The 27,446-nt window shown below is 44.0% G+C and overlaps 1 protein-coding gene across 2 annotated transcripts; it reads left to right on the top strand.

Moving 5' to 3' along the window:
* The first annotated feature begins 217 nt into the window (after window positions 1-217).
* On the top strand, window positions 218-23,895 carry LETM2 (leucine zipper and EF-hand containing transmembrane protein 2). 2 transcript variants are annotated; one of them, XM_070952281.1, is made up of 11 exons: window positions 218-252; window positions 4,194-4,284; window positions 5,571-6,009; window positions 8,000-8,143; window positions 10,989-11,126; window positions 12,757-12,960; window positions 16,699-16,818; window positions 16,912-17,022; window positions 19,243-19,341; window positions 21,643-21,717; window positions 23,027-23,895. In XM_070952281.1, the coding sequence occupies exons 2-11, from the start codon at window positions 4,238-4,240 to the stop codon at window positions 23,126-23,128; spliced, it is 1,479 nt and encodes a 492-aa protein (XP_070808382.1). In that variant the 5' UTR covers window positions 218-252; window positions 4,194-4,237; the 3' UTR covers window positions 23,129-23,895. The 2 variants fall into 2 exon arrangements, with proteins under 2 accessions (XP_070808382.1, XP_070808383.1); XM_070952282.1 differs by having other exon boundaries at window positions 22,862-23,108.
* The last annotated feature ends 3,551 nt before the right edge of the window (window positions 23,896-27,446 follow it).

The following is a 27,446-nucleotide window of genomic DNA, read 5'->3' on the forward strand; positions in this document are numbered from 1 at the left end:
CGCGTTTATTGGCTACCAGCAAAAAGCAAGGGCGCGTACAGAGAACAGAGAGAGAGAGAGAGAGAGGCGGGGGGGGGGGGGGGGGAGAAAAAAAAAAAAAGCCTCGCCGGCTAGAGCGGCTTTCCGGTTGCACTTCCGGAGAGCCGCGGGGGCTGACGGGAATCCACCCCCCCCCGGCTATCCCGGAAGAAGGTGGAGCTGCAGCTTCACCTGGTGGGGGAGGGGCGGGGGAAGCCGAACTCAGGGCAGCAGGTGAGGAACCAAAAATAATAATAATAATAACAATAAAAATAAATTTGCAATGTTTACCACGTGCATCTAAATAAGCATGACTTAAATGCTGGGGTGCATGGATGTACCAGGTGGGCACACCTGGGCACAGGTTGCCTATAGACATATGGGTGCAAAATGGACGCCCATTTGTTTTTTGGGGGGGGGGCGAAGGAGGAGGGCCCAGGAGAGACTGGCAAGGAGTGAAGGGGGACCCTGGGGGGGTGGGGAGATAGAGGGGTGGGGGAGGGTCCTCAGGATGAGATAGAGGGGAGGGGGCTGTGATTTGACAGGTGGGGGGGGAGTTTGCAATCCATAGGAGCGGTGGGGGAGGGTCCTCAGGATGAGATAGAGGGGAGGGGGCTGTGATTTGACAGGTGGGGGGGGAGTTTGCAATCCATAGGAGCCCTGCAAGCTGCCTAGCTCCAAGCTCACCCCACCTTGGCTGATCCCATCTGGGAAACAACAACAACAACAACAACAAAACTGAAGGATAATCCTGGGTTAGTATTGGGATGGGATGTTCTGGGGACTCCCAAGCTAGAGTGGAAATTGGGTGGGTGAGGAGGAACCAGGGTGGATAAAAATCAATGATTTTTTTAAAAAAAAAAAATCAAAAAAATCAGATTTTTTAAAATTTAAATCGGATTTTTTTTTATTTTTATCTCATTTATTTTAATAAAAAACTTTTGGAGTAAAAATCTATCGTAAGGTAGTTTTCTATTTAAGATACATAAATAATTTAGTTCATTCAGCATGAAATGGAGCTTAGTTATGTAGCAGGAGGCTGTATATTCTGCAACACTGGGACTATCGGTGAGTCAACAGCGGGTCAAAGGAGTAGCAGAGATGACAGTTGCTCTTTAAAAATTATGATTTGAATCGCGTTGATTTAAATCGAGCCTTTTTACTAGTGATTTAAATCATGATTTAAATTGTGATTTAAATCAACTCGATTTAAATCAAATCCACCCTGGGAGGAACCCATCCCAGAAGCCGTCGAAGGCGCATGAGTACTATAGAATAACTAAAAACAACAACAACAACAACAACAACAATAGTACGGGTGTTTAGGTTTTTTTTTTTTTTTTGGGAAATTGGAGCTTGACAACTGGCAGTGGGGTAACCGAGTGTTTTTTTTTGGGGGGGGGTGTTACTCTCGGTGCCAAGGCAGAGTGGGAATGAGGGGTAGTTTTGTTACGCTGATGATGATGATTATCTCTTTTATTCATTAAACATGACATTCAGTCAACTGGACATTTAAAAATGTGTCACAAATACGATTGACTGGTGTAAGGGTTGATATGGGTTGCTGCCAGTTTCCTAGGTATCAACCAAGTACCTTCTTAAGATGTACGATGTTATTATTATTCTATTTTATTCATTAAGAATGAAACTCAGTCAACTGGACATTTAAAAACAAGTCACAAATACGATTGACTGGTGCTAATGGCTGATATGGGTTGCTGTCCTAGGTATCAACCAAGTACCTTCTTAAGATGTACGATGTTCCTAGTAGCACAGCTTTTTGCAGTTCTGCTGGTGTTTTTGCAGGAAGCAGATGCTGCTGCTGCTGCTTCTCCTCCTCTTCCTCCTCCTCCTCCTCCTCCTCCTCCTCCTCATTATTATTATTATTATTATTATTATTATTATTATTATTATATTATCTCTTTTATTCATTAAACATGAAATTCAGTCAACTGGACATTTAAAAACAAGTCACAAATACGATTGACTGGTGCTAATGCCTGATATGGGTTGCTGCCAGCGTCCTAGGTATCAACCAAGAATCTTCTTAAGATGTACGATGTTCCAAGTAGCGCAGCTTTTTGCAGTCCCGCTGGTGTTTTTGCAGGAAGCAGATGCTGCTGCTGCTGCTTCTCCTCCTCCTCCTCCTCCTCATTATTATTATTATTATTATTATATTTTTTATTCATTAAACATGAAATTCAGTCAACTGAACATTTAAAAATCTATCACAAATACCATTGACTGGTGCTAATTGCTGATCCGGGTTGCTGCCAGCATCATAGGTATCAACCAAGTACCTTCTTAAGATGTATGATGTTCCAAGTAGCCCAGTTTTTTGCAGTTCCGCTGGTGCTATTGCAGGAAGCTGCAATTTCTGGATGGATTTTATTAAATTCTTGGACATGGTACCAAGTGCCCCGATGACAATGGGATCACTGTTACATGTTTCATCCATAGCCGTGTAGTTTCGATGGCCAGGTCGCGATATTTCGTGATTTTTTCCAGTTCTTTTTCTTTAACTGGCATCTCCTGGTACAGCGATATCAATAAACGGTACGCTTTGGCCCTCGACAACTGTGATATCTGGCGGGTTATGTTCCAACAACACTATTGTTGTTGTTGTTATTTTACATCTTTGAGGCAGTGTTTGCTCCTGGAAACTTGCCTGGACAGGTTCCTGTAGGTTTTTTTAGCAAGGTATCCGAAGTAGTTTGCCATTGCTGGTTCTTCCCAGGACTAAGGGAGAGGGCCTGGCCCAAGGTCATCACCCAGCTGGCTTTGTGTCTTAAGGTGGGGAGTAATACTCACAGTCTCTCAGTTTCTAGCCTAACTGCTACACCAAACCGACTCCTGATATTATTTTGCTAATAAATAAATAATAAATATTTTTGTAACAGCTTTGTCCCCTATGCTATCCGTCTGGAAAACTTGCAAGATTCATTTTTCTCGCCATGTACATGTATACATCTGAACTAGACTGTGTTGCTTCTCTGTGTCATATAATATATGTGGGTATATGATTTATTTATTTATTTATTTATTTATTTATTTAATTTGATTTATCTGTCATGTTTATGTAGTGTATATTTGAGAACTGTATGCAACGAAATTTCATTTTAATGTATGTCGATTAGTGTACATTTGAAGCGACCAATAAAGTTATTCTAAGTTCTAAGTCTAAGTAAATAAGTGGTTACTTTACTTGCATTCCAGTTCTATATATTTCGTTAATGAAGACTTGATCCATAGAAGGGGGACTCCATCGCTTGGAATCCAATTCTTCATGAGTCTAATTCTGTTATAAAAAATTTCCCCTTATAGGGTCTGAGCTAATAGAAAGGATATCCAAACTTTTCAATATTGTAGCTAGATTTGTATTCCATTAATTATAGCATGTTGAATAAATCATCATTGGTTAAGTTTTTTTTACTAACCCAAAACTCAAACCACCATATTCTGGCTTAATACGAGGTAAAAAAAATATTGTCTATTTACTTAAGGATTCTTAGAATCACACTGCCCATCCCATACTAATACCTTTTGAATGATATTTTAATTGGCGATGTCGAAAAGGTTTTATAGAATTTTATGCTGGAAAAAAAAATCAATTGTCCACTTCCTTATCTAGTGACAAGGGAAAATGGTGGTAATAAGAATATTAAAACTATGTGCTTAGAGTAATTACTTAAACAGCTTTTGGCTCATATCCATATTTCATTTTCTTTTGGGGTACTTAATTACTGAATGTTTACATAAGATAGTAGTATGTAATTTTTGCCACACAAACTTCAAGAATCAGGACTGGAAGTTTATCATGATTTTATTATATTAATTTATTCTTTTTTATTAGTTTTATTGTTTTAAACGAGGTTTTATATTCTGTAAGCCGCCTTGAGTAGCCATGTATGAATAGATGGCAATATAAATTAAATAAATAAATAAATAAATAAATAAATAAATAAATAAATAAATAAGACTGAGATAAAGAATGGACAATTTTGTTATATAATACATCTGAAATGAACCTTAATCCCAGGTGTGTGACTAAAGATTTATAATGGATAGAAGTTGTATTTACTGATACTTCCTAGATAACTATCTGTAATTAAACATTTCAAAATCATTTCTTTATTTAACTGGCATACGTTTAAATTTTTTTACTGGTATATTAGATTTCATCTGACCATAGATGAAGTAAACACATTCCAGGGAAAGCATGGCCATCTACAGCTGTAACATATTCCTTGCAGTAGCTAGGACCAGGTAAGAAATGAAATCTTGATCTCTGTGAAATATATTTTAGATCTTTGACTGTCATCCAAAAAACAGTACTGATGTTAATACAAATTTTCTACCATGAAGGAAGTTCATTGGTTTTTATTTGATTACCAACTTCAGTCAAAATGACATGGCATTGTGTTAAACATTCTAGAGACAGTGTAAAACAGTTGTATTGATTTCAGTTTAATACCGTGTTTCCCTGAAAATAAGAGCGGGTCTTATATTAATTTTTGCTCCAAAAGACGCATTAGGTCTTATTTTCTGGTTAGGACTTATTTTTGGGGAGATACGGTACTAAATGCATCCATCTGGCTGACAATCTTAAGCAGGGCTTATTTTGGGTGTAGGGCTTATATTACGAGCATCTTGAAAAATCATGCTAGGATTTATTTTCCTGTTGGGTCTTATTTTCGGGGAAACAGGGTAGAAAAAAAAGCAATATCGGGATTGTTTTTGTTCAGCATTGGGCGCACCGATAGCATTCATCTGTGTAGTTTTGTTTCTTTTTGTGAAATATAAAAAATGAGATCTGGACTAAATAAACACAAGAGCTCCTACATTACATTGTCTGGTTTGAATAATAAAAAAAAATCTGAGAAAGCTGAGAAATTATAACCTGTATCCAGTTGCAAGTGTGGTAAATACAGTAGCTGGGACTGGGGTTAAGAAATAAAATCCTTAAACCAGTGGTGAAATGCAAAACTTTTTCCTACCGGTTCTGTGGGTGTGGCTTGGTGGGGGGTGTCATGTGACTGGGTGGGCGTGGCCAACTTAAAAAAAAAACTTTTTAAAGCATTTTTTACTACCTATTCACCTGAACCGGTAGTAAAAAAATGCTTTAAAAAAGTTTTTAAAAAGGTTCTGACAATCACAGCTGTCCCATGCAATTGTCAGAACCTTTTTTTTACTTTTTTAAAGCATTTTTTTTACTACCGGTTCTGGCGAATTGGTAGTAAAAAAATGCTTTAAAAAAGTTTTTAAAAAAAGTTCCGATGATCATGCGACACAGCTGTGATCTTCAGAACCTTTTTTTTACTTTCTAAAGCATTTTTTTACTACCGGTTCTCCCTGCAACCCTCTGCCAGCGAAAACGGAGCTCGGGAGGGCCGCACGCCTCACTGGCAGAGGGTTGCAGGAGGCCGTCCCAGCCGAAAACAGAGCTCGAGAGCCCGTTTTCGCTGGCAGAGACACCGCGGGCCTGAGGTCAAACTCAACCTTGATGCGGCCCTCCATGAAATCGAGTTTGACACCCCTGATTTCTCTTCCAGAGGGTCATCATGCCTACTTGTACACTCCTGTTGTTCCCTGTTCTCCTCGTCAGCTGCACTTGCTCAACTGTTGGATTTCCACCATAACGGAACATTCCTGAAGGACTCCGAAACCCACCAGCTCCTCTCCAGTTCACCGCAGGGCAACGGTTGGCCTCACTTGCTCATTAGACCGATGCGGATGTTTCGCACGTCAGCTTCTTGGCATCAGGACAAACCTCGCCCTGAGCCAAGTACTGTAAAAACAGACCCTACTCCGGCCAGTCTTCCAGACAAAGCCACAGAGACTGTCAGGAGATCTCTCTGGCAGAGGATCGTAGATGAACTGAGACATTATTACAACGGATTCCACTTGCTTTGGATCGACACGAAAGTAGCTGTCCGGATGGTCTGGAGACTGTTACACGGCCAAATCCTCACCAGGCGGGAGAGACGAAGGGTGAGCATTGGCTGACCTTGGGGAGCAGCCAGCTTTCTCCTCTTGAATGGACAACATTCAGCAGCGGATTCTTATTCGCTGGACAAAAGCAAAACAAATGTGAAATGAGGTGACTTGATCACTCAGCCGATCGAAGGGATGAATAAGGGAGAGCCAAACGTTTTGCTTTGACTGGTTCTACATTCTTGTTCATTTCCCCCCATAAGAGCCACGGTGGCGCAGTGGTTAGAATGCGGTACTGCAGGCTACTTCTTCTGCCTGCCAGCTGCCTGCAGTTCAGCAGTTCAAATCTCGCCAGGCTCGAGGTTGACTCAGCCTTCCGTCCTTCCGAGGTCGGTAAAATGAGGATCCAGATTGTCGGGGGACGATGTGCTGACTCTGTAAACCGCTTAGAGAGGGGCTGTAAAGCACTTTGAAGCTGTATATAAGTCTTACGGGCTATTGCTATAAGAGCAAAGCAGCTGCTGGATTAGAACATCAGGCCCAGCAGTCGGTTTCCCAGGTAATTTCCCCTGGGATTCTGGAGCAAAGTTTCAGCTTGCTTCTCAACCTGAAAGCTCATTCATTGATGCCATACAGGCAGTCCTCAAATTACGGTCGAAGTTATGATGAAACGCCTCCCCCAAAGCTACTGAGAAGCTGTTTTCGAAGTTCTGATGTCACCCTCTCTGTTGGTCACGCAACCACATTTTAGGCATTTGGCAACTGGCTCACATTTACAACTCTTTCCATTGGCCTATAGGCATGTGACTGCAATTTATGATGGTTTTTGCTGGAAATTGACATTTATGTCTGGTTTCGGGCAAAACCCACCCCATAGAGGACAGGGAGTTCGCTTACCGACTGTATTAAGGTGTTCGCTTAATGACTGCTGCGAAAAAGATCATAAAATCAGGTCCAGTTATATGGCATCCCGCTTTTTAACTTTCACGGCTTAACGACCGTAGTTGCCAAGCTCAATTATGGTCGTAACTCAAGGACTACCAGTATTTGCTTCCAACTGTGAATTTGGAATCCTTACTTGCTGATAACTCATGTGTCCTCTTCATGTGTGACTTGCTGAATAGTATAAGAGAGTGCGTGCCTCTGTGATAAACTCCCAAATGTTTCTCAATAACTAATCTGGGTCGGTCATCGGGACCATAGGTTCAATCTTCCGAGCTTTCGGACTCATGCTGGAGCCCACCCTCAGGGAACTTCTCTCTAACAGACTGTTTTGGGTTATTCTATGCAGAGTATAGAGGGACACGGCGGCTCGGTGGCTAAGACGCTGAGCTTATTGATCAAAAGGTTGGCAGCTCAGCGGTTCGAATCCCTAGTGCCACGTAACGGGGTGAGCTCCCGTTCCTTGTCCCAGCTTCTGCCAACCTAGCAGTTCGAAAGCAGGTAAAAAATGCAAGTAGAAAAAATAGGGGCCACCTTTGGTGGGAAGGGAACAGCGTTCCGTGCACCTTTGGCATTGAGTCATGCCGGCCACATGACCACGGAGACGTCTTCGGACAGCGCTGGCTCTTCGGTTTTGAAACGGAACCTCTGGTTCCCCTAACGGACCCAGATTGGATCCTGCAACATTCTCCTGGGACACACGTATAATTTGTCTTCACTCAAATGTTTGATTGCACATAACAGTCAGACCTGAACCCTCCTTCTCATACAAAGCACAGAACAGTTGTTGAATAAAATCATTTTGACTTATTTCTTAAAGCAAGCAGGGATGCAGCCAGCATTTCTGCAGATTAAATGTTGGCACCTTGAAATTAATTTGACGAAGTGCTTTCTTGGAGCAAAGCTTCTCCCTGATCTTTTGAGTGGAAAGGAGAGAGAGATTCAAGGGCGGGTTATAAGCCATGATTTGGTTTACTCAATTTTGGTTTGAGTAATGTTACATGATTCCTGTATCGTGGCTTATTGAAACATGTTTACGATTAACCGTGCCTTAAGGCAATGTATGAACAGTGTCATGTTTTGGCTTGTGTTTCTTTTTCCGCAGCTGATGAGAACATCAGCAGATCTTTTTCGGTTGGTTCCTTTCTTGGTGTTCATCATAGTACCTTTCATGGAATTCCTGTTACCTGTATTTCTTAAACTCTTTCCCGAGATGTTGCCTTCAACCTTTGAAACGGAATCGAAAAAGGTCAGTTTTTCCAATTTTGAAAAAAAGCTCAATCTTGGTGTCGAACTGTGACATGACGCCTCTATCTCAGGGATTCTTTGCTGATATAAATCTACCTGTCTAGAAAAATTAATCTCCGCAAGAAGTGGAGGAGGACAAGAACCTAGGATGACCTGTGTTCAAACCCTCCCCGAAATACAAAGCTCTTGAATAATTTTGATGAAATTTTTCTCCTGCTCAGACAGAGAGGATACAAGGCACATAATAATGCTGTAGGGAGGAAGGGTGAAACGCAAGGATTTACGAGACCGCCTTCTGCCACCGATAGCCTCCCATCGACCGGTACGCTCCCACAGAGAGGGGCTCCTCCGAGTGCCGTCGGCTAGGCAATGTCGGCTGACGACCCCCAGGGGGAGAGCATTCTCTGTGGGGGCCCCTATCCTCTGGAATGAGCTGCCCCCGGAGATTCGTAGGATTCCCGACCTTGGTACCTTTCGTCGCGCCCTAAAAACATTATTATTCCAACAAGCAGGAGTCCCGGAGCTTCATTGCTTCGTTTAAAAATTGCTGATAAGCTTCAGGCATCTCCCATAAAATGGAACTGTTTAAATCAAGACCGTGCGACCTTGGAAACTTTCAGTCTTTTTGGACTTCAACTCCCAGAACTCCCCAGCCAACATGAAGTCCATGGGTCTTAAAGGAGTGGTGAAATCCAAATTTTTTTACTACCGGTTCTGTGGGCATGGCTTGGTGGGCATGGCAGGGGAAGGATACTGCAAAATCCCCATTCCCTCCCACTCCAGGGGAAGGTACGCTCCCACACAGAGGGGCTCCTCCGGGTGCCGTCGGCTAGGCAATGTCGGCTGACGACCCCCAGGGGGAGAGCATTCTCTGTGGGGGCCCCTATCCTCTGGAATGAGCTGCCCCCGGAGATTCGTAGGATTCCCGACCTTCGTACCTTTCGTCGCGCCCTAAAAACATTATTATTCCAACAAACAGGGCTGGCCTAACTATTTTAATGGGTTGTTTTATTAGAGTTTTTAGCCAATTTATTTAATTGTTTTAATTGCTTTTAATTTTTATATTGTCATGGTTTTTATTTCTGGCTGTACACCGTGCTGAGCCCTTCGGGAGAAGGGCTGTATAGAAATTCAATAAAATAAATAAATAAATAAATAAACAAAATAGGCATTCTGGGCTAGCGTCGTCAAAAGAGTAGCATATATCGTATTTTTCGTAGTATAAGATGCAACAGAGTATAAAACACACCTTAGTTTTTGGGGAGGAAAATAAGAAAAAAGCTGATTGGCGGGTGGATCGGCCTCCCGGAATACCTGCAATCAGCTGTTCCCAGAGGTGAATTTTAGCAACAGGTTCCTTGGTTGTGATCTCTGTGCCTTGCTTTTTATTTTTTATTTATTTTTATTTTTTTGGCTTTTTTTTCTGTCTCTGAAACTTCTGAAACTCTGTTTCAGAAAAAACTTTTTTTTCTTGCCTCTGAAAGCCTCCGAAACAGCTTCAGAAAAAAAGCCTCTGAAGCTCTGTTTGGAGGCTTTTTTTCTGAAGCTCTGTTTGGGGGCTTTTTTTCTGAAGCTTCGTTTCTGATACTTTTTTTCAGCCTCTGAAACCTCCGTTTGAGAAGCTGGGCAGAGCTACATTCGGAGTATAAGACGCACCCAGATTTTCATCCTCTTTTTGGGGGGAAACAGGTGCATCTTATACTCCGAAAAATACAGTAGCAGAATTATCTTCCTCTGCCATTTGTAAAGATTTGCATGATATATTCTTCTCTTTTTTCATCTTTCCTACTGTCTTCTCCTATTGGTATCTTATGATTTATCACTTGTTTATGATTTATGAGGGGCTGCCACAAAGAAGAGGGGGGGGGTCAAATTATTCTCCAAAGCACCAGAGGGCAGGACAAGAAACAATGGATGGAAACTAACCAAAGAGAGAAGCAACCTGGAATTAAGGATAAACTTCCTAACAGTGAGGACAATTAACTGCTACCTATTCTGCACTTCAGCAGGGACGCGGTGGCTCAGTGGCTAAGACGCTGAGCTTGTCGATTGAAAGGTCGGCAGTTCGAATCCCTGGGGAGTCTGTGGATGGGTTTGAAGTGCAGAATAGGTAAAGGTAAAGGTTCCCCTTGCACATATGTGCTAGTCGTTCCCGACTCTAGGTGCCGGTGCTCATTTCCGTTTCAAAGTCGAAGAGCCAGCGCTGTCCGAAGACGTCTCCGTGGTCATGTGGCCGGCATGACTCAACACCAAAGGCGCACGGAATGCTGTGACCTTCCCACCAAAGGTGGTCCCTATTTTTCTACTTGCATTTTTTACGTGCTTTTGAACTGCTAGGTTGGCAGAAGCTGGGACAAGTCACGGGAGCTCACCCCGTTACGCAGCACTAGGGATTCGAACCGCTGAACTGCCGACTTTTCGATAGACAAGCTCAGTGTCTTAGCCACTGAGCCACCGCGTCCCTGTTGAAGTACAGAATAGGTAGCAGTATATTTTTTTTAAAAAACAGTGTTGGCTCTTTGGCTCTTCCTTTTATCTTTTTCGATACTTTTTTCTCTCTCCCTTTAGAACAGTGTTTCTCAACCTTGGAAGCTTGAAGATGGGTGGACTTCAACTCCCAGAATCCCCCAGCCAGCGTTGCTGGCTGGGGGATTCTGGGAGTTGAAGTCCACCCATCTTCAAGCTACCAAGGTTGAGAAACACTGCTTTAGAATATTTTTTTTTATTCATTCCCAGCAAGTGGTGCAATGAAAAGAAAATAGAGCTTTACTTTTTGCCAAGAATGGCAAGCAGCTCGTTGCTCTGTGAGATAATTCCTTACCTTTCTCATTATTCTTTGCACCAAGGAAGAAAAGCAGAGGAAGAAACTGAGTGCGAAGTTGGAGCTAGCCAAATTCTTACAGGAGACGATTGCAGAGCTGGCGAGAAGAAACAAAGCGAGCACAGGGGCAGCGACCCAGCTGTTCTCTTCCTACGTTCAGAAGGTAAGCGTCCCTTCAGGGAATAGAAAAGCTGGAGTCCCGGAGCTTCATTACTTCGTTTAAAAATTGCTGATAAGCTTCAGGCGTCTCCCATAAAGTGGAACTGTTTAAATCAAGACCGTGCGACCTTGGAAACTTTCAGTCTTTTTGGATTTCAACTCCCAGAACTCCCCAGCCAACATGAAGTCCGTGGGTCTTAAAGGAGTGGTGAAATCCAAATTTTTTTACTACCGGTTCTGTGGGCATGGCTTGGTGGGTGTGGTGTGGCTTGGTGGGCGTGGCAGGGGAAGGATACTGCAAAATCCCCATTCCTTCCCACTCAAGCGAAAGGATACTGCAAAATCCCCATTCCTTCCCCACTCCTGAGGAAGGATACTGCAAAATCCCCATTCCCTCCCACTCCAGGGGAAGAATATTGCAAAATCTCCATTCCCTCCCACTCCAGGGGGAAGGATACTGCAAAATCTCCTTTCCCTCCCACTCCAGGGGAAGGATATTGCAAAATCCCCATTTCCTCCCATTCCAACGGAAGGATACTGCAAAATCCCCATTCCCTCCCCACTCCTGGGGAAAGATACTGCAAAATCCCCATTCCCTCCCCACTCCTGGGGAAGGATACTGCAAAATCTCCATTCCCACCCCACTCTGGGGACAGCCAGAGGTGGTATTTGCCGGTTCTCCGAACTGCTCAAAATTTCCGCTACCGGTTCTCCAGAACCTGTCAGAACCTGCTGGATTTCACCTCTGTCTTAAACCTTAAACTTTTCCAAGGTTTTACATCCCTGGATTGTATAAAGCAAAATTGAAACATCAGAAATAATCCTCTTAAGGGAAAATGGAAAAAGTGTTACTATAAATATGTACGTTAATGATGGTATATGCGTAACCAGCAAAATAGAAAAGAAATTGAAAGGAAAATGTATGTACAGTAAATAGAAAATTGGGGTTGCTCGAATACCATCTTGAAAATGAATTGAAAATAAACACAAGAATGGAGAGGGAATGGAGAGAGGAGTAGAGGGACAGAGAGGAAGAAGAGGGGAAAGGAGAGAGGGATAGAAGGAAAGGAAAAGGAGAGGAAGAAAGGGAGAAGAAATAAGAGTAGGAGAGAGGGTTAGAAAGGGAGGAAGAGGGGAGGAGTGGGGGAAAGGAAGGGGAAGGAGAGGAGGAAAAAAGAAAGTGGAAAAGGATAGAAGAAGGGAGGGAAGGGAAAGGGGAGGAGGAGAGGAAAGGTTGTTGTGAAATAAGGGAGATACAGAATGGTAGAAGAGCAACCCTGAGTATACTTTAAATTTTTAGGATGAAGAATGAACTAATGTGAAAGTCAAAAGATAATATGTATGATTAATAATGGCTAAGAGATTGTACATTTATGTATGCAAGTAGAAAAATAGGGACCACTTTGGTGGGAAGGGAACAGCGTTCCGTGCGCCTTTGGCGTTGAGTCATGCTGGCCACATGACCACGGAGACGTCTTCGGACAGCGCTGGCTCTTCGGCTTTGAAACGGAGATGAGCACCGCCCCCTAGAGTCGGGAATGACTAGCACATATGTGCAAGGGGAGCCTTTACCTTTACCTATTATTATAAAGAAAGCTAGCAATTCTGGAGTCCTCATTTATTGTTGTGTGTAGGTTCGACATAGCGGCCAACAACCCAGCACCCAGGAAATTGTGCAGTTTTCCAAACTGTTTGAGGATGAGCTGACGCTGGAACACTTGGAGCGGTCCCAGCTGGTCATCCTTTGCAAACTGCTGGAGTTACAGCCCATTGGCACCAACAATCTCCTCCGCTTCCAGCTTTTGATGAAGCTCAGATCCATCAAGGCTGACGACGAGGTAAGGAGATGCATCCCACCTTTTGCCAAGAGCTTGGGGAAAAAATTGCTCCTTCAATCTAGTTATTGAATGCGCTTGCAACTGTTCTCAGTGAGTTTAAGGATCTTTCCTTGTGTTAACCCACGATAACAGTGGTGTTGTGGCCGGCTAGCGGAGCTGGCAGCAGACTCGGACAGTGAAGAGATTGGGGAGGAACATAAGCCAATCCTGGAGTCTGGGGAAGGCTCTGATAAGGGCTCTGCGTCAGAGGCAGAGATGGGGCCAGGGCCACCGACAGTTAATCAGCTACCTTTGGAGTCGGAGATAAGTGGGGCAGGAGAACAGCTGGAGCTGTTCCTGGTGTGCGCATGCACAGAGCTGCCAGGAGAAGGGAACAATTAAAGAACAGGGGTTGACTCAGGAATAAAGCCACAAGGGGACACTGAATGGCCCCTCCCATAGGGAATAAATAGGAGGAAAAGAGGAGTGGTGTTTGCAGGAGACAATTAGTTCTTTTATTAGTGTGAAGATTTGCTTATCTGAGTTAGTGCCTCATTAGGGCTGAAAAAAGCTTCTAAAACACAGCTGATTGTCAGAAAGAGAAGCAATGAGAAAAGCAGGCAAAGCTCGGGCTTCACTCGCTAGCGCCTCGTTAGGGCTGAAAAAAAGCTTCTAAAACAGCTGATTGTCGGAGGGAGAAGCAGTGAGAAAAGCAGGTATAGCACGGGCTTCACTCACTAGTGCCTCATTAGGGCTGAAAAAAAGCTTCTAAAGCACAGCTGAGAGTCGGAGGGAGAAGCAGTGAAAAGCAGGCAAAGCACGGGCTTCACTCGCTAGCGCCTCGTTAGGGCTGAAAAAAAGCTTATAAAACACAGCTGATTGTCGGAGGGAGAAGCAGTGAAAAGCAGGCAAAGCACGGGCTTCACTCGCTAGCGCCTCGTTAGGGCTGAAAAAAAGCTTCTAAAACACAGCTGATTGTCGGAGGGAGAAGCAGTGAGAAAAGCAGGCAAAGCAAGGGCTTCACTCGCTAGCGCCTCGTTAGGGCTGAAAAAAAGCTTCTAAAGCACAGCTGAGAGTCGGAGGGAGAAGCAGTGAAAAGCAGGCAAAGCACGGGCTTCACTCGCTAGCGCGTCATTAGGGCTGAAAAAAAGCTTCTAAAACACAGTTGATTGTCGGAGGGAGAAGCAGTGAGAAAAGCAGGCAAAGCACGGGCTTCACTCGCTAGCGCCTCGTTAGGGCTGAAAAAAAGCTTCTAAAGCACAGCTGAGAGTCGGAGGGAGAAGCAGTGAAAAGCAGGCAAAGCACGGGCTTCACTCGCTAGCGCCTCGTTAGGGCTGAAAAAAAGCTTATAAAACACAGCTGATTGTCGGAGGGAGAAGCAGTGAAAAGCAGGCAAAGCACGGGCTTCACTCGCTAGCGCCTCGTTAGGGCTGAAAAAAAGCTTCTAAAACACAGCTGATTGTCGGAGGGAGAAGCAGTGAGAAAAGCAGGCAAAGCACGGGCTTCACTCGCTAGCGCCTCGCTAGGGCTGAAAAAAAGCTTCTAAAGCACAGCTGAGAGTCGGAGGGAGAAGCAGTGAAAAGCAGGCAAAGCACGGGCTTCACTCGCTAGCGCCTCGTTAGGGCTGAAAAAAAGCTTCTAAAACACAGTTGATTGTCGGAGGGAGAAGCAGTGAGAAAAGCAGGCAAAGCACGGGCTTCACTCGCTAGCGCCTCGTTAGGGCTGAAAAAAAGCTTCTAAAGCACAGCTGAGAGTCGGAGGGAGAAGCAGTGAAAAGCAGGCAAAGCACGGGCTTCACTCGCTAGCGCCTTGTTAGGGCTGAAAAAAAGCTTCTAAAACACAGCTGATTGTCGGAGGGAGAAGCAGTGAGAAAAGCAGGCAAAGCACGGGCTTCACTCGCTAGCGCCTCGTTAGGGCTGAAAAAAAGCTTCTAAAGCACAGCTGAGAGTCGGAGGGAGAAGCAGTGAAAAGCAGGCAAAGCACGGGCTTCACTCGCTAGCGCCTCGTTAGGGCTGAAAAAAAGCTTCTAAAACACAGTTGATTGTCGGAGGGAGAAGCAGTGAGAAAAGCAGGCAAAGCACGGGCTTCACTCGCTAGCGCCTCGTTAGGGCTGAAAAAAAGCTTCTAAAGCACAGCTGAGAGTCGGAGGGAGAAGCAGTGAAAAGCAGGCAAAGCACGGGCTTCACTCGCTAGCGCCTTGTTAGGGTTGAAAAAAAGCATCTAAAACACAGCTGATTGTCGGAGGGAGAAGCAGTGAGAAAAGCAGGCAAAGCACGGGCTTCACTCGCTAGCGCCTCGTTAGGGCTGAACAAAAGCTCCTAAAGCACAGCTGAGAGTCGGAGGGAAAAAGCTATGTTCAGAGTATAAGACGCACCCAAATTTTCAGCCTCTTTTGGGGGGGGAGAGGTGCATCTTATACTCCGAAAAATACGGTAATTGCAACAAGGGGAATCATGAAAAGTACTAAATAGGAAATTTGCTTAACAAATGATATAAAGAAATAAGGTAGGAGAAAGCAGTTTAATATCAAGGCAGATATAGCAAGAGGGAAAATAAAGGCTTTTAAGCTAATTAATTAGCCTGTCTAAGGATTCTTTGAGATTGATTTAGTATTGTTAGGCTGAGTCAGCCAGTGAATTTTGATTGCAGTTTCCTCCCTTGTCATCTATGGCCATAAATGCAGTTTATAAAGTTTTCGTTAATTTATTCGATGTGCTTATCTTGAGATGATTGAAACTAGGCTCATAACCAAGCAGGATATTGTTAATCTGTCGTCTGCCTTTTAACCAGTTGATTGCTTACAACATGTACAGGACCAAAATATCAGCATATGTGTCTTCTGAGTGTGACTGCAAATGTGCAGATTTAATGAAGCAAAGCTATGTTTTGCAATTTAAAATCTTTGTTGTTCAAAAGAAAGCTATCTTTAAATTCTGGGCAAGCTGGCCAAGAGTATGATCTTGGCTAAATTTTGCATGTTATTGGCAAGAACAGGTTTATTTAGATCCCTTTTAAAATGACAGTAGCCTGAATGAGAGGGGAGCCTTGATTTTGTTAAATGATCTACGTGAAAGCAATAGCAATAGCACTTAGACTTATATACTGCTTTACAGTGCTTTACGGCCCTCTCTAAGCGGTTTACAGAGTCAGCGTGTTGCCCCCAACAATCTGGGTCCTCATTTTACCCACCTCAGAAGGATGGAAAGCTGAGTCAACCTTGAGTCGGTCAGGATCAAACTGCTGGCAGTGGGCAGAGTCAGCCTGCAATACTGCATTCTAAGCACTGTGCCACCAGAACGAAGAATGAAAAAGGGAATAAGGAAGGGAGGGAGGGAGGGAAGAAGAAAGGAAGGAAGGAAATCAAGCAAGCAATAGCACTTAAGGTTAAGGTTAAGGTTTATTAAATTTGTATACTGCCCTTCTCCCGAAGGACTCAGGGCAGTGAACAGCCAAGATTAAAATACATACAATATAAAAATGAAAATAAATTAAAAAAACTTAGACTTATATACCACTTCATAGTGCTTTTACAGCCTTCTCTAAGCAGTTTACAGAGTCAGCATATTGCTCCCAACAGTCTGGGTCCTCATTTTACCAACCTTGGAAGGCTGAGTCAACCTTGAGCCTGGTGAGATTCAAAATGCCAAATTGCAGGCAGCCGGCAGTCAGCAGAAGTAGCCTGCAGTACTGCATTCTAACCACTGCGCCACCGTGGCTCATAACCATATGATGCTGATTTTTGCTCTTTCTTGCCTGTAGATGATAGCCAAGGAAGGAGTGAATGGCTTGAGCGTGTCTGAGCTCCAGAGTGCATGCAGAGCAAGAGGAATGAGGTCCCTGGGCCTTACGGAGGACCAGCTCAAAGAGCAACTGAACCAGGTACGTTAGGGATGAGGGAGGGAAGGGAATTGAGTCAGAGGAGAATATCCAAAATTGTTCTGAGCGATCTTTCTCCCCGTCTCTGCTGTACAGTGGCTGGATTTGAACCTCAAAGAAAAGGTCCCTCCTTCTTTGCTGCTGCTTTCCCGTGCCTTGTACCTGACAGATGTGAGTCCCAAACCGATGGTGGTGAACACAACTAAGGTGAGCAGGTTTTGTAGCCGCGACTGTCAAACAAACTGGGTCTTTTTTTTCCTGATGGGAGAGCAAGACTAGGAAGGAAGGGTTATTAGCAGCTTCTCCTTGCTTGGCCTTGGAGGAGCCGTGGTGGCACGGTGGTTAGAAGGCAGTATTGCAGGCTGACTCTGCCCACTGCAAGGAGTTCTATTCTGACCAATTCAAGATTGACTCAGCCTTCCATCCTTCCGAGGTGGGTAAAATGAGGACCCAGATTGTTGAGGGCAATAGGCTGACGCTGTAAACCGCTTAGAGAGCGCTGTAAAGCGGTATATAAGTCTAAGTGCTATTGCTTTTGTCCTTCCTTCCTTCCTTCCTTCCTTCCTTCCTTCCTTCCTTCCTTCCTTCCTTCCTTCCTTCCTTCCTTCCTTCCTCCCTTCCTCCCTCCCTCTGCCCACTGCCAGCAGTTCGATCCTGACTGGCTCAAGGTTGACTCAGCCTTCCATCCTTCCAAGGTGGGTAAAATGAGGACCCAGATTTTTGGGGGCAATAGGCTGACTCTGTAAACCGCTTAGAGAGGGCTGTAAAAGCACCGTGAAGCGGTATATAAGTCTAAGTGCTATTGCTATCTTCCTTCCTTCCTTCCTTCCCTCCCTCCCTCCCTCTGCCCACTGCCAGCAGTTCGATCCTGACTGGCTCAAGGTTGACTCAGCCTTCCATCCTTCCGAGGTGGGTAAAATGAGGACCCAGATTGATGGGGGCAATAGGATGACTCTGTAAAACCGCTTAGAGAGGGGCTGTAACACACTGTAAAGCGGTATATAAGTCTTAAGTGCTATTGCTTGGCATCTTCCAGATGTGCTTTTAGTCAGATGTTCCTGGAGGGTACATTCACTGCACTGCAGTGGGTTTGAGAAGAAAGAAAGAAAAATCTGTTAGAATAACAGATTTCTTTCCTTTATTTTAAACCAGCCGTATATTTCAACCAATTTACACACAGTACAACAAATCCCATGAGGCTTTTATGTTTACCAGCAGCATAGCAGAAGGTAAATCCAGAAATTTATCCCCGTCCTCCCCCCATAAAAGGCTTTGCCCTTTGGGGGGGAAAAGTGGGGATATGGAATCATAGGCTCAGGTTTTGCTTTATTGTAACTTTAACTGAGATAATCGTAGGAAATTACGGATAGCTTTTTAAAAAACCCTTTTCTTGAACGAACACATTAACTGTATGCACAGTAGAGCTTCTGGGAGCTCTTGTTCTTGCTAAATGTTTAATTACAGCATGTACAGTTTGAGCTTTGATGATAAATTAAGTAGACTAAAAAAATGACAACGCTTTCTAACCACATATGTAATAGAATAGAATAGAATAGAATAGAATAGAATAGAATAGAATAGAATAGAATAGAATAGAATAGAATAGAATAGAATAGAATAGAATAGAATAGAATAGAATTCTTTATTGGCCAAGTGTGATTGGACACACAAGGAATTTGTCTTTGGTGTATAGACTCTCGGAGTACATAAAAGAAAAGATGCATTCATCAAGAATCCTAAGGTACAACCCTTAATGATAGTCATAGGGTACAAATAAGCAATCAAATCATACTAGGAAACAGTCAATATAAATTGTAAGGATACAAGCAGCAAAGTTAGAGTTGTGCAGTCATAAATGGGAGGAGATGGATGATAGGAACGGTGAGAAGACTAATAGTAATAGTACCCTGTTTCCCCCAAAATAAGACATCCCCTGATAATAAGCCCAATCGGGCTTTTGAGCGCATGGCAATAAGGCCAAGTGCTTATTTCAGGGTTCAAAAAAATATAAGACAGGGTCTTATTTTCAGGGAAACACGGTAATGCAGACTTAGTGAATAGTTTGATAGTGTTGAGGGAATTAGTTGTTTCGCAGAGTGATGGCGTTCAGGAAAAAACTATTCTTGTGTCTAGTTGTCTTAGTGTGCAGTGCTCTATAGCGTCGTTTTGAGAGTAGGAGTTGAAACAATTTCTGTCCAGGATGCAAGGGGTCTGTAGATATTTTCACAGCCCTCTTTTTGTCTCGTGCAGTATACAGGTCCTCAGTGGAAGGCAGGTTGGTAGCCATGGTTTTTTCTGCAGTTCTAATTATCCTCTGAAGTCTGTGTCTGATTTGTTGGGTTGCAGAGCCAAACCAGACAGACAGTTATATTGTGCTTTTGTGTCATCTAGGTTTGTCTTAACCCAGGCATTTCATTTGTTCTTTAGCCTCTGAAGAGTGAGGATGCCGAAATGGATGATGATGATGATGAAGAAGAAGGACAGGAGGCCTTGTTGGATTCTGCCCCCAACGTGCAAGAAAGGAAGGTGAGAATCGGGGTGTATGTTTTCCAGCTGTGTCTATTTTGAAGTCCTTAGTGTTCTCCGAGCTTGGTTGTTCGCTTGGAAACATTTCATTACCCATCTAGATAACATCATCAGTGCTAGAGAATGTGATGTTTGTTCCCTAATTATAATAGCTTACCCTGCCAGTGTTGGTGGGAGTGTGTTGTGGCTCCGTTGCCTGAGCCTGGGCTATCGACAGATGCAGACTCTGAGAGTGAGGGAGAGGAGTTGGCAAGGCCTCCCTCTCCAGGACCCTCCTCTCTGGCAATGCCTCCGGAGGACACCAAAGGCCAAACGATAGGCTCAGAGCCAAGCACGTCCCCGCAGCCACAGGTGGACAGCGACAAAGAAGATAAGTGGTGGCTGGACCCGCGACAGAGGCGCAGGGAGAAGCGTGCACATCAGAAGGGAAGGCGTGCCAGAGATTAGCTGAGTCACTGGACCACACCCCACAGGGTATAAATGTGGGTGTGGTGGCCGGTTCAGTTTGTGACGAGCAAAAACTGGAAATAATCCATGATCTCTGTGTTACTGGACTTTGCCTGCTTTATCGGACTGCATTTGGATTAATCCTTGTATTGTTGACACTCTGCCTGTTTTATCGGAATGCTGGCAGTCTAATCTTTGTTTTGTGTGAGTAAAGTCTGAAATGACAGCTAGCCACTGGGTTGCTGCCAGCTTTATCTTCAAAGAGTTTTGTCGTGTGGCTTATTAACTCCGGGCCGTCTGTGGGGGTGCGTGTGGGGTACAGGGGCAGAACAGAGAGTGATTTTTTTTTTCCTAGTAGTTCCTTGATTGTTAGGGCCTAAGAGCCAAGAAAGACACGTCACGTTGCTTCTGAGCAGTTTCTTTGTTGTTCCTCACCTATAGACAGAAATCTTGCCAAACTAAAACAAACTATTTACATCACTACAGATAGACTCTGGGAACAGTTAGGGAGCAGCCTTCTTAACCCTCTTTTTCCCAACCCTACTTTCCATGCTTCATTGACTCTTTGCCCTCCTGAATGCAGCCCCTCCCTCCAGGGAATCCAGACTACATTCCACTTCGATTATGGTATTATTTTCTGCTTGATAGTTTGCCTCCTTCATAGTTTCCTTAAGTTATTGTTTTCTGCTTGTTTGTTTGTCTGGTGTTATTCCCTGCTTATCTGGGTTTTGGTAGATATAGAGGATGTGTTCTCGTCTTGGTTTCCTCCTTAGCTTTTGTCTCTTTTGAAGGGTGTATAAATATCGTTTATCTCTATGTGTTTGCTATGGAAGAAGGTGGTCCATCAAGAATTAGGTCATACCCCATAATTCTACCAAATCCTCAATAGTAGTAACTGTGAGAGAGATCTTGGAGTCCTAGTGGACAACCATTTAGATATGAGCCAGCAGTGTGCAACAGCTGCCAGAAAAGCCAACACAGTTCTGGGTTGCATAAACAGAGGGATAGAATCAAGATCACATGAAGTGCTAATACCACTTTATAATGCCTTGGTAAGGCCACACTTGGAATATTGCATTCAGTTTTGGTCGCCACGATGTAAAAAAAGATGTGGAGACTCTGGAAAGAGTGCAGAGAAGAGCAACCAAGATGATTAGGGGACTGGAGGCTAAAACATATGAAGAACGGTTGCAGGAACTGGGCATGTCTGGTTTAATGAAGAGAAGGACTAGGGGAGACATGATAGCAGTGTTCCAATATCTCAGGGGTTGCCACAAAGAAGAGGGAGTCAAACTATTCTCCAAAGCACCTGACGGTAGAACAAGAAGCAATGGGTGGAAACTAATCAAGGAGAGAAGCAACTTAGAATTAAGGAGAAATTGCCTGACACTTAGAACAATTAATATGTGGAACAACTTGCCTGCAGAAGTTGTGAATGCTCCAACACTGGAAGTTTTAAAGAAGAGATTGGATAACCATTTGTCTGAAGTGGTGTAGGGTTTCCTGCCTGGGCAGGGGGTTGGACTAGAAGACCTCCAAGGTCCCTTCCAACTCTGCTATTCTATTCTATTCTATTCTAAATCCAGATTGTAATAGAAATGAATAGCCAAGCTCTGAGGGGTCCTTGCTGCCCTCTTTTGACTTTGAAGACATTTCGTTACCCAAATCACTGCTATTGGTACCACGCTATAGCCAAGCTCTTTCTGATAGCAGAGGAAAGTTGATCTCCTCCTTAATCGTAAGAATGGGGGAATTTGGAATATGGAATAGTTCAGTCAGTTGGTTCTGATTCTGGAATAGCAGTCTGTAGAGTTTGGTTGACGTCGTTTCTTCTTCTTTCCCTCTGCTTTGAAGAATGAAGAATTTATATTGCCTCCAAAAGACAAATTATCAGTTCCTGAAATGTCAGTCAAGCCTCCTGTGGGAGAGGTGAGTTTTATGTTCGGACCCCTAAAACAAAAACCTGCCAGAAGGTCCATGGATGGGGGAGAACCTACATCCCTTTCTATCTACTCGAATGCCTTTTGGTCTGGAGAGCAAGCAAATGTCGCTGTGTTGCATTCTATAATAGAACATTCATTTAGTGACCATGAAAGCGACGGTTTTCACACGTCCATTGCAGCATCCCCATTGTCACGTGACCAAAATCCGGGTGCTTGGCAACTGGCATGTATTTATGACGGTTGCATTGTCCCGGGGGGTTATGTCATCACCATTTGTGATCTTCTCACCTGCTTTCCGACCAGAAAAATCAGTGGGGGCAGCCAGGTTTCTTTTGCTTGGTGGGCATGGCAGGGGAAGGATACTGCAAAATCCCCATTCCCTCCCTACTCCAGGGGAAGGATACTGCAAAATCCCCATTCCCTCCACACTCCAGGGAAAGGATACTGCAAAATCTCTATTCCCTCCCCACTCCTGGGGGAAGGATACTGCAAAATCTCCATTCCCTCCCCACTCCTGGGGGAAGGATACTGCAAAATCTCCATTCCCTCCCCACTCCTGGGGGAAGGATACTGCAAAATCTCTATTCCCTCCCCACTACTGGGGGAAGGATACTGCAAAATCTCCATTCCCTCCCCACTCCTGGGAGAAGGATACTGCAAAATCTCTATTCCCTCCCCACTCCTGGGGGAAGGATACTGCAAAATCTCTATTCCCTCCCCACTCCTGGGGGAAGGATACTGCAAAATCTCCATTCCCTCCCCACTCCAGGGAAAGGATACTGCAAAATCTCCATTTCCTCTGCACTCTGGGAACAGACAGAGGTTGTATTTGCCAGTTATCCGAACTACTCAAAATTTCCCCTACCGGTTCTCCAGAACCTGCTGAATTTCACCCCTGGGCGTGACAGGTGTCAGGGCGTGGGAGGCGTGGCTGCAGTGGTCCTAAGTTAAGCGGGTAAGATATCCCCTGAAAATAAGACCTGGTGCTTATTTTGGGGACCAAAAGAAAAGAAAACCGGGTCTCATTTTCGGGGAAACACGGGTACATATGAAAAAATAAAAACGCAATAATTTGTCTCCTTTTACCTTCGTGAACTCATATTTGCCCGTTTTTTCCTTCCTTTTAAAAGACTAAAATAGAAGCGCCTCGGAGCAGCAAAGCCAGTGCCAATGGCGTCTAACTGGTTTCCCATAAAAGAGCTGGACCCTCAGGGAGGGGGGGAAAAAAAACCCGGAAGCACTACCTTTGCAACGTGCAAAATATCGGCAGCTTTCATCGCCCATCTCCTTCGCAGACCCAGCCCCGCGAAATCCGGTTCTCCGGACGCGACGACCGTCGATCTCAGCCAGGTGAAAAACTCACTTTTGCATCCCAGGGCAAAGATTTGCATCCGTGAGACATCCGTGTAACTTATTTTGTTTTGTAAATATGTACATAATCCATAGACTAGACTAGGAGTCTCCAACTTTAGCAACTTTAAGACTTGTGGACTGCAATTCTTAGAGTTGAAGTCCACAAGTCTTGAAGTCGACAAGGTTGGAGACCCCTGGACTAAACCAGTTGTAACTTAATGCAAAACAGTTCCTGTGTAGGTGTACAATTCCTTAAAACGTCTTTCGCGATTAATTTAAATTTTATAAGAAGGGGCCTCCTTACCACCTTGAGCCTTTTTTCCATGAGAAATTTATAGGAAATTGGCCTCCCTTTCCCTTCAGTAGACAAGACTTGAATTGATCGACAGCCTGGTTCTTTAAAAAGACTTACTTAAAAGTAGGTCGCGGAGAAGGCCCTTCCAAAGGGTCTTGCATAAAATTGCACTCCCGCTTCTCAAAGTCAAAACGAGAAGAATGAAAGATGGACAGCATCTTCCTCTTAGTACGCAAATAAAAGGGAAACCGTGATCCAGATGGTTTCCTCCTGTCACGCTCATTTTTACCCATTGGTGAAAAGACCGCACACTCCAGTGTGTTTTCCTGTTGTTTCAAAAGGAGCAAATGTTACACAAAACGCAAACAGAATTGGACCATAAACCTATTTAAATAGAGTAAGGATCAATTGAAGTATGGATTAAGTTATCTATAACTCGCTCAGGCGGACTCTATCAACAATCCGATTATTTGTAATTTTATTGTCTTTGTTAATTAAATTGTGGGCGTTGAATTAACCTGTAACCAGTGTCTGTCTGAATTGGGGTTCTGAAAAGAAGATTATGGGAGATCTATCCGTCGGGCTGTACTACGAAAACTTCTGTAGTTTTTCTGCCAGGTTTGCCTATCCTCGGGTGGGGCTTCAAAAATTTTAGCAAAGGGTTCTCTGCCTGGTTGCTGGGTGGGCGTGGCCATGGTGGGCGTGGCCTAATCGGCCTCCTGCACGACAGCGGGAGGGACATTTTTGCCCTCCCCAGGTTTTGGAGGCTTTTCTCGAGCCTCTGGGAGGGCAAAAACGGCCTCCCCAGGCACCGGAGGCCCTCTAGAGGCTGGAAATGGGCCTGAACTTCCAAACTTCTGATAGGCCCGTTTTTCACCCTCCCCAAGCCTCTGGGTGCATCCTGCACTTACCTGCATCCAAAACAAGCCGTGTGGGGACTCCTGGGAGGAGAGGGGAGGGGAGGGTGGACGGAGCCAGCCAGGAGTGGGTTTTGGGGGTTCTCCGAACTGCACAGAATCTTAGCTAGAGGTTCTCCCAAACCCCCGTGAACCCCCAGCAGCCCATCCCTGCCTATCCTTAAACACAAGTTTAACATACTAGGACAAAAAAAATGATAATTTTACCGTGCTTTGCTAATGCTCTGCATAATATTAGCAGTGAGGCAGCTTCTAGCTAAGAAATAAGTGACTTGAGGATTGCAGTCATAACACAAGACAAACTGTCAGATATATCCCAACAGAGAATCATTTGAATCTTTAACTTCATACATTTGTCCCTGAAATATACCGTGTTTCCCCGAAAATAAGACCCTGTCTTATATATATTTTTTTTAACCCCGAAATAAGCACTTGGCCTTATTTTCAGGGAGGTCTTATTATTTTGGGGTGCGTAGAGCAAGATGGGGCTCCTCATGTGTTGTGACCCCGGCCCCGGAGGCTGATTTATCTTCGCATGCTGAGTCGGAGGATGATACGGAGGAGGAGGAAGCTGTCACGAGCTACGTGCCGGAGGGGCCGTCTTCACTGGCGAGTCAGCAAGAACTGACAGTTGCTGACGTGCCTCTGGACCCCAGCCAAATTGAGGAGGAAACAGAGGCCGGTAACGCCGAGGGGGAGAGCCCCTATTGGATGCAAGAGAGAGACGTAGGAGATGTCGTAGAGAACAGCTATTGCCACGTTCCAAGAGGTGTGGTCAGGAGACGTAGGACCACACCCTACAAAGTATAAAAGGGGTGTGACTGGTCTGGAAAGGCGTGGTGAACAATTTGTTGGCGTTTTGGATGCAGTGGATTTACAACTGTTAGTTTGGAGGGTTTTTTTGACAAGAGTCTGCATTCCTGCATTAGCCTGCTGGCCGTCTGCCAAGACCTTTGGAACATTGCCCGGTAACTATTGGACTGATATACGCTTTGGAAAAGAACTATTTATTAAAGGGCCAGCTTCGTTTTCTCTAGCCTGCATTTGTTACTGCCGGGCTATTTGAGCCTCTGCAAGGCCACTCGTGGGAGGGGACAGAATCATTTTATTTATTTATTTATTTATTTATTTTTCAATTTATATACCACCCTTCTCCCCGAGGACTCAGGGCGGTGCACAGCCAGAATTAAAAACATGAAATACAAATATTAAAAACAATTAATATATATATAAATTTGGCCCAAAAATCATGACATCTTATCTGATTTCCAGCTCTGCATTTAAATATTTTCAGGGAGGGTTTATTTTCGGGGGGGGAGGGAGGAGGCTTATTTTAGCGCATGCGCTCAAAAGCCCGATTGGGTTTATTATCAGGGGATGTCTTATTTTGGGGGGAAACAGGGTACATTTCTAACAGATTTACAGGTGATCCTCACCTTACAAGAGATCATTTACAACAGGACTGAAAAAAGTGCTTTATGACCATTTTTCACACTTACGACCATTGCACACCATCCCATGGTCACAGGATCAAAATTCAAATTGGCAGCTGACTCAATTTTATGACCGTTGCAGTGTCCGGGGTGTGTGTGTATGTGTTACACAGGATCCCCTTTTTGTGACCTTCTGAGAAGCAAAAGTCAATAGGAAAGCCAGATTCACTTAACAACCCTGTTACTGGCTTAACAACTACAGTTATTCACTTAACGACTGTGGCAAGGAAGGTCGTAAAATGGGACAAAATTCATTTAATAACCGTCTCGCTTAGGAATAGAAAATTTGGGTTGAATTGTCGTACGTCAAGGACTACCTGTCTAAACAACTTTGGGAAAAATTAGAGCTAACTTTCGCCCTTTTCCCAGTCTCTAAAAGCTTTGTTATTTGCACTGACTGTACCAGAATTTCTAAAAAAAAAAAACTTTCTGAAAAATTTAGTGCAAGATCTGTTTCAACCGTGGGGAGCCTGATACGTGAGCTATATATTCACCCAGCGCACACAGATACATAAACATTACTGAAATGAATGCTGGGATAAAGGAGCCACCGGAGATAGCTTTGAAGAACGAAGCTCAAGGCTTACACGCAGCTAAGCTTCTATCTTAACGTTAACTCGTGGCTTATTTAAATTGCGTAAAAATCCCGACGGTGGAGTTCCTACTACAGGCTTAGCCAAAACAAACAGATGTCGTTTAGTACAAAATAGGAGCCCGGGCGTCAGCTAATGGGAGAAAAAAAGATCTGCAAACGAAGGAAATCTACAGTGTAAAGAAATAAACGTTAACTGAAAAACACAGATTCAATATTAAAAAGCCTAGAGATAAACAGAACGGGAGTGATGGGAATGGAACAATGTACCGTTTCCTTGAAAGTTCCTGGTTTATTTATTTTTATTTCATATTTCTTAATCGCCCACTTCCTTCAGAGAGGGGCTCTGGGCGATGTACGATATAATAAATGGTTGCTTATCTAATGTTAAGATAAAGGTAAAGATTCCCCTTGCACATGTGTGCTAGTCGTTCCTGACTCTAGGGGGCGGTGCTCATCTCCGTTTCAAAGCCGAAGAGCCAGCGCTGTCCGAAGACGTCTCCGTGGTCATGTGGCCGGCATGACTCAACGCCAAAGGTGCACGGAACACTGTTACCTTCCCACCAAAGGTGGTCCCTATTTTTCTACTTGCATTTTTTACCTGCTTTCGAACTGCTAGGTTGGTAGAAGCTGGGACAAGGAACAGGAGCTCACCCCGTTACGCGGCACTCGGGATTCGAACCGCTGAACTGCCAACCTTTCGAAAAGCTCAGCATCTTAGCCACTGAGCCACTACTCAGTGTATGTATATCTATTATATATACATATATTACATATGTTAATATATCTAATATATATTATATTATATTATATTATATTATATTATATTATATTATATTATATTATATTAATTGTATTATGTTATATTAATTGTATTATATTATATAATATTAGATAGATAGATAGATAGATAGATAGATAGATAGATAGATAGATAGATAGAATATATATTATTTTTCTGTCAGCCGGGTTTTTTCCTACGTAAATCAAGATCTTTATACAGCCATAGCTTTTTCAGACATCAAACCAGCATTTTCCTGCTTTCCTTTAGTCTCCCAATAGACA

This window comes from Pituophis catenifer, unplaced genomic scaffold (genome assembly GCF_029215685.1).
Source record: "Pituophis catenifer annectens isolate HBS135680 unplaced genomic scaffold, rPitCat1.0.hap2 SCAF_12, whole genome shotgun sequence".
NCBI classification, from domain to species: Eukaryota; Metazoa; Chordata; class Lepidosauria; order Squamata; family Colubridae; genus Pituophis; species Pituophis catenifer.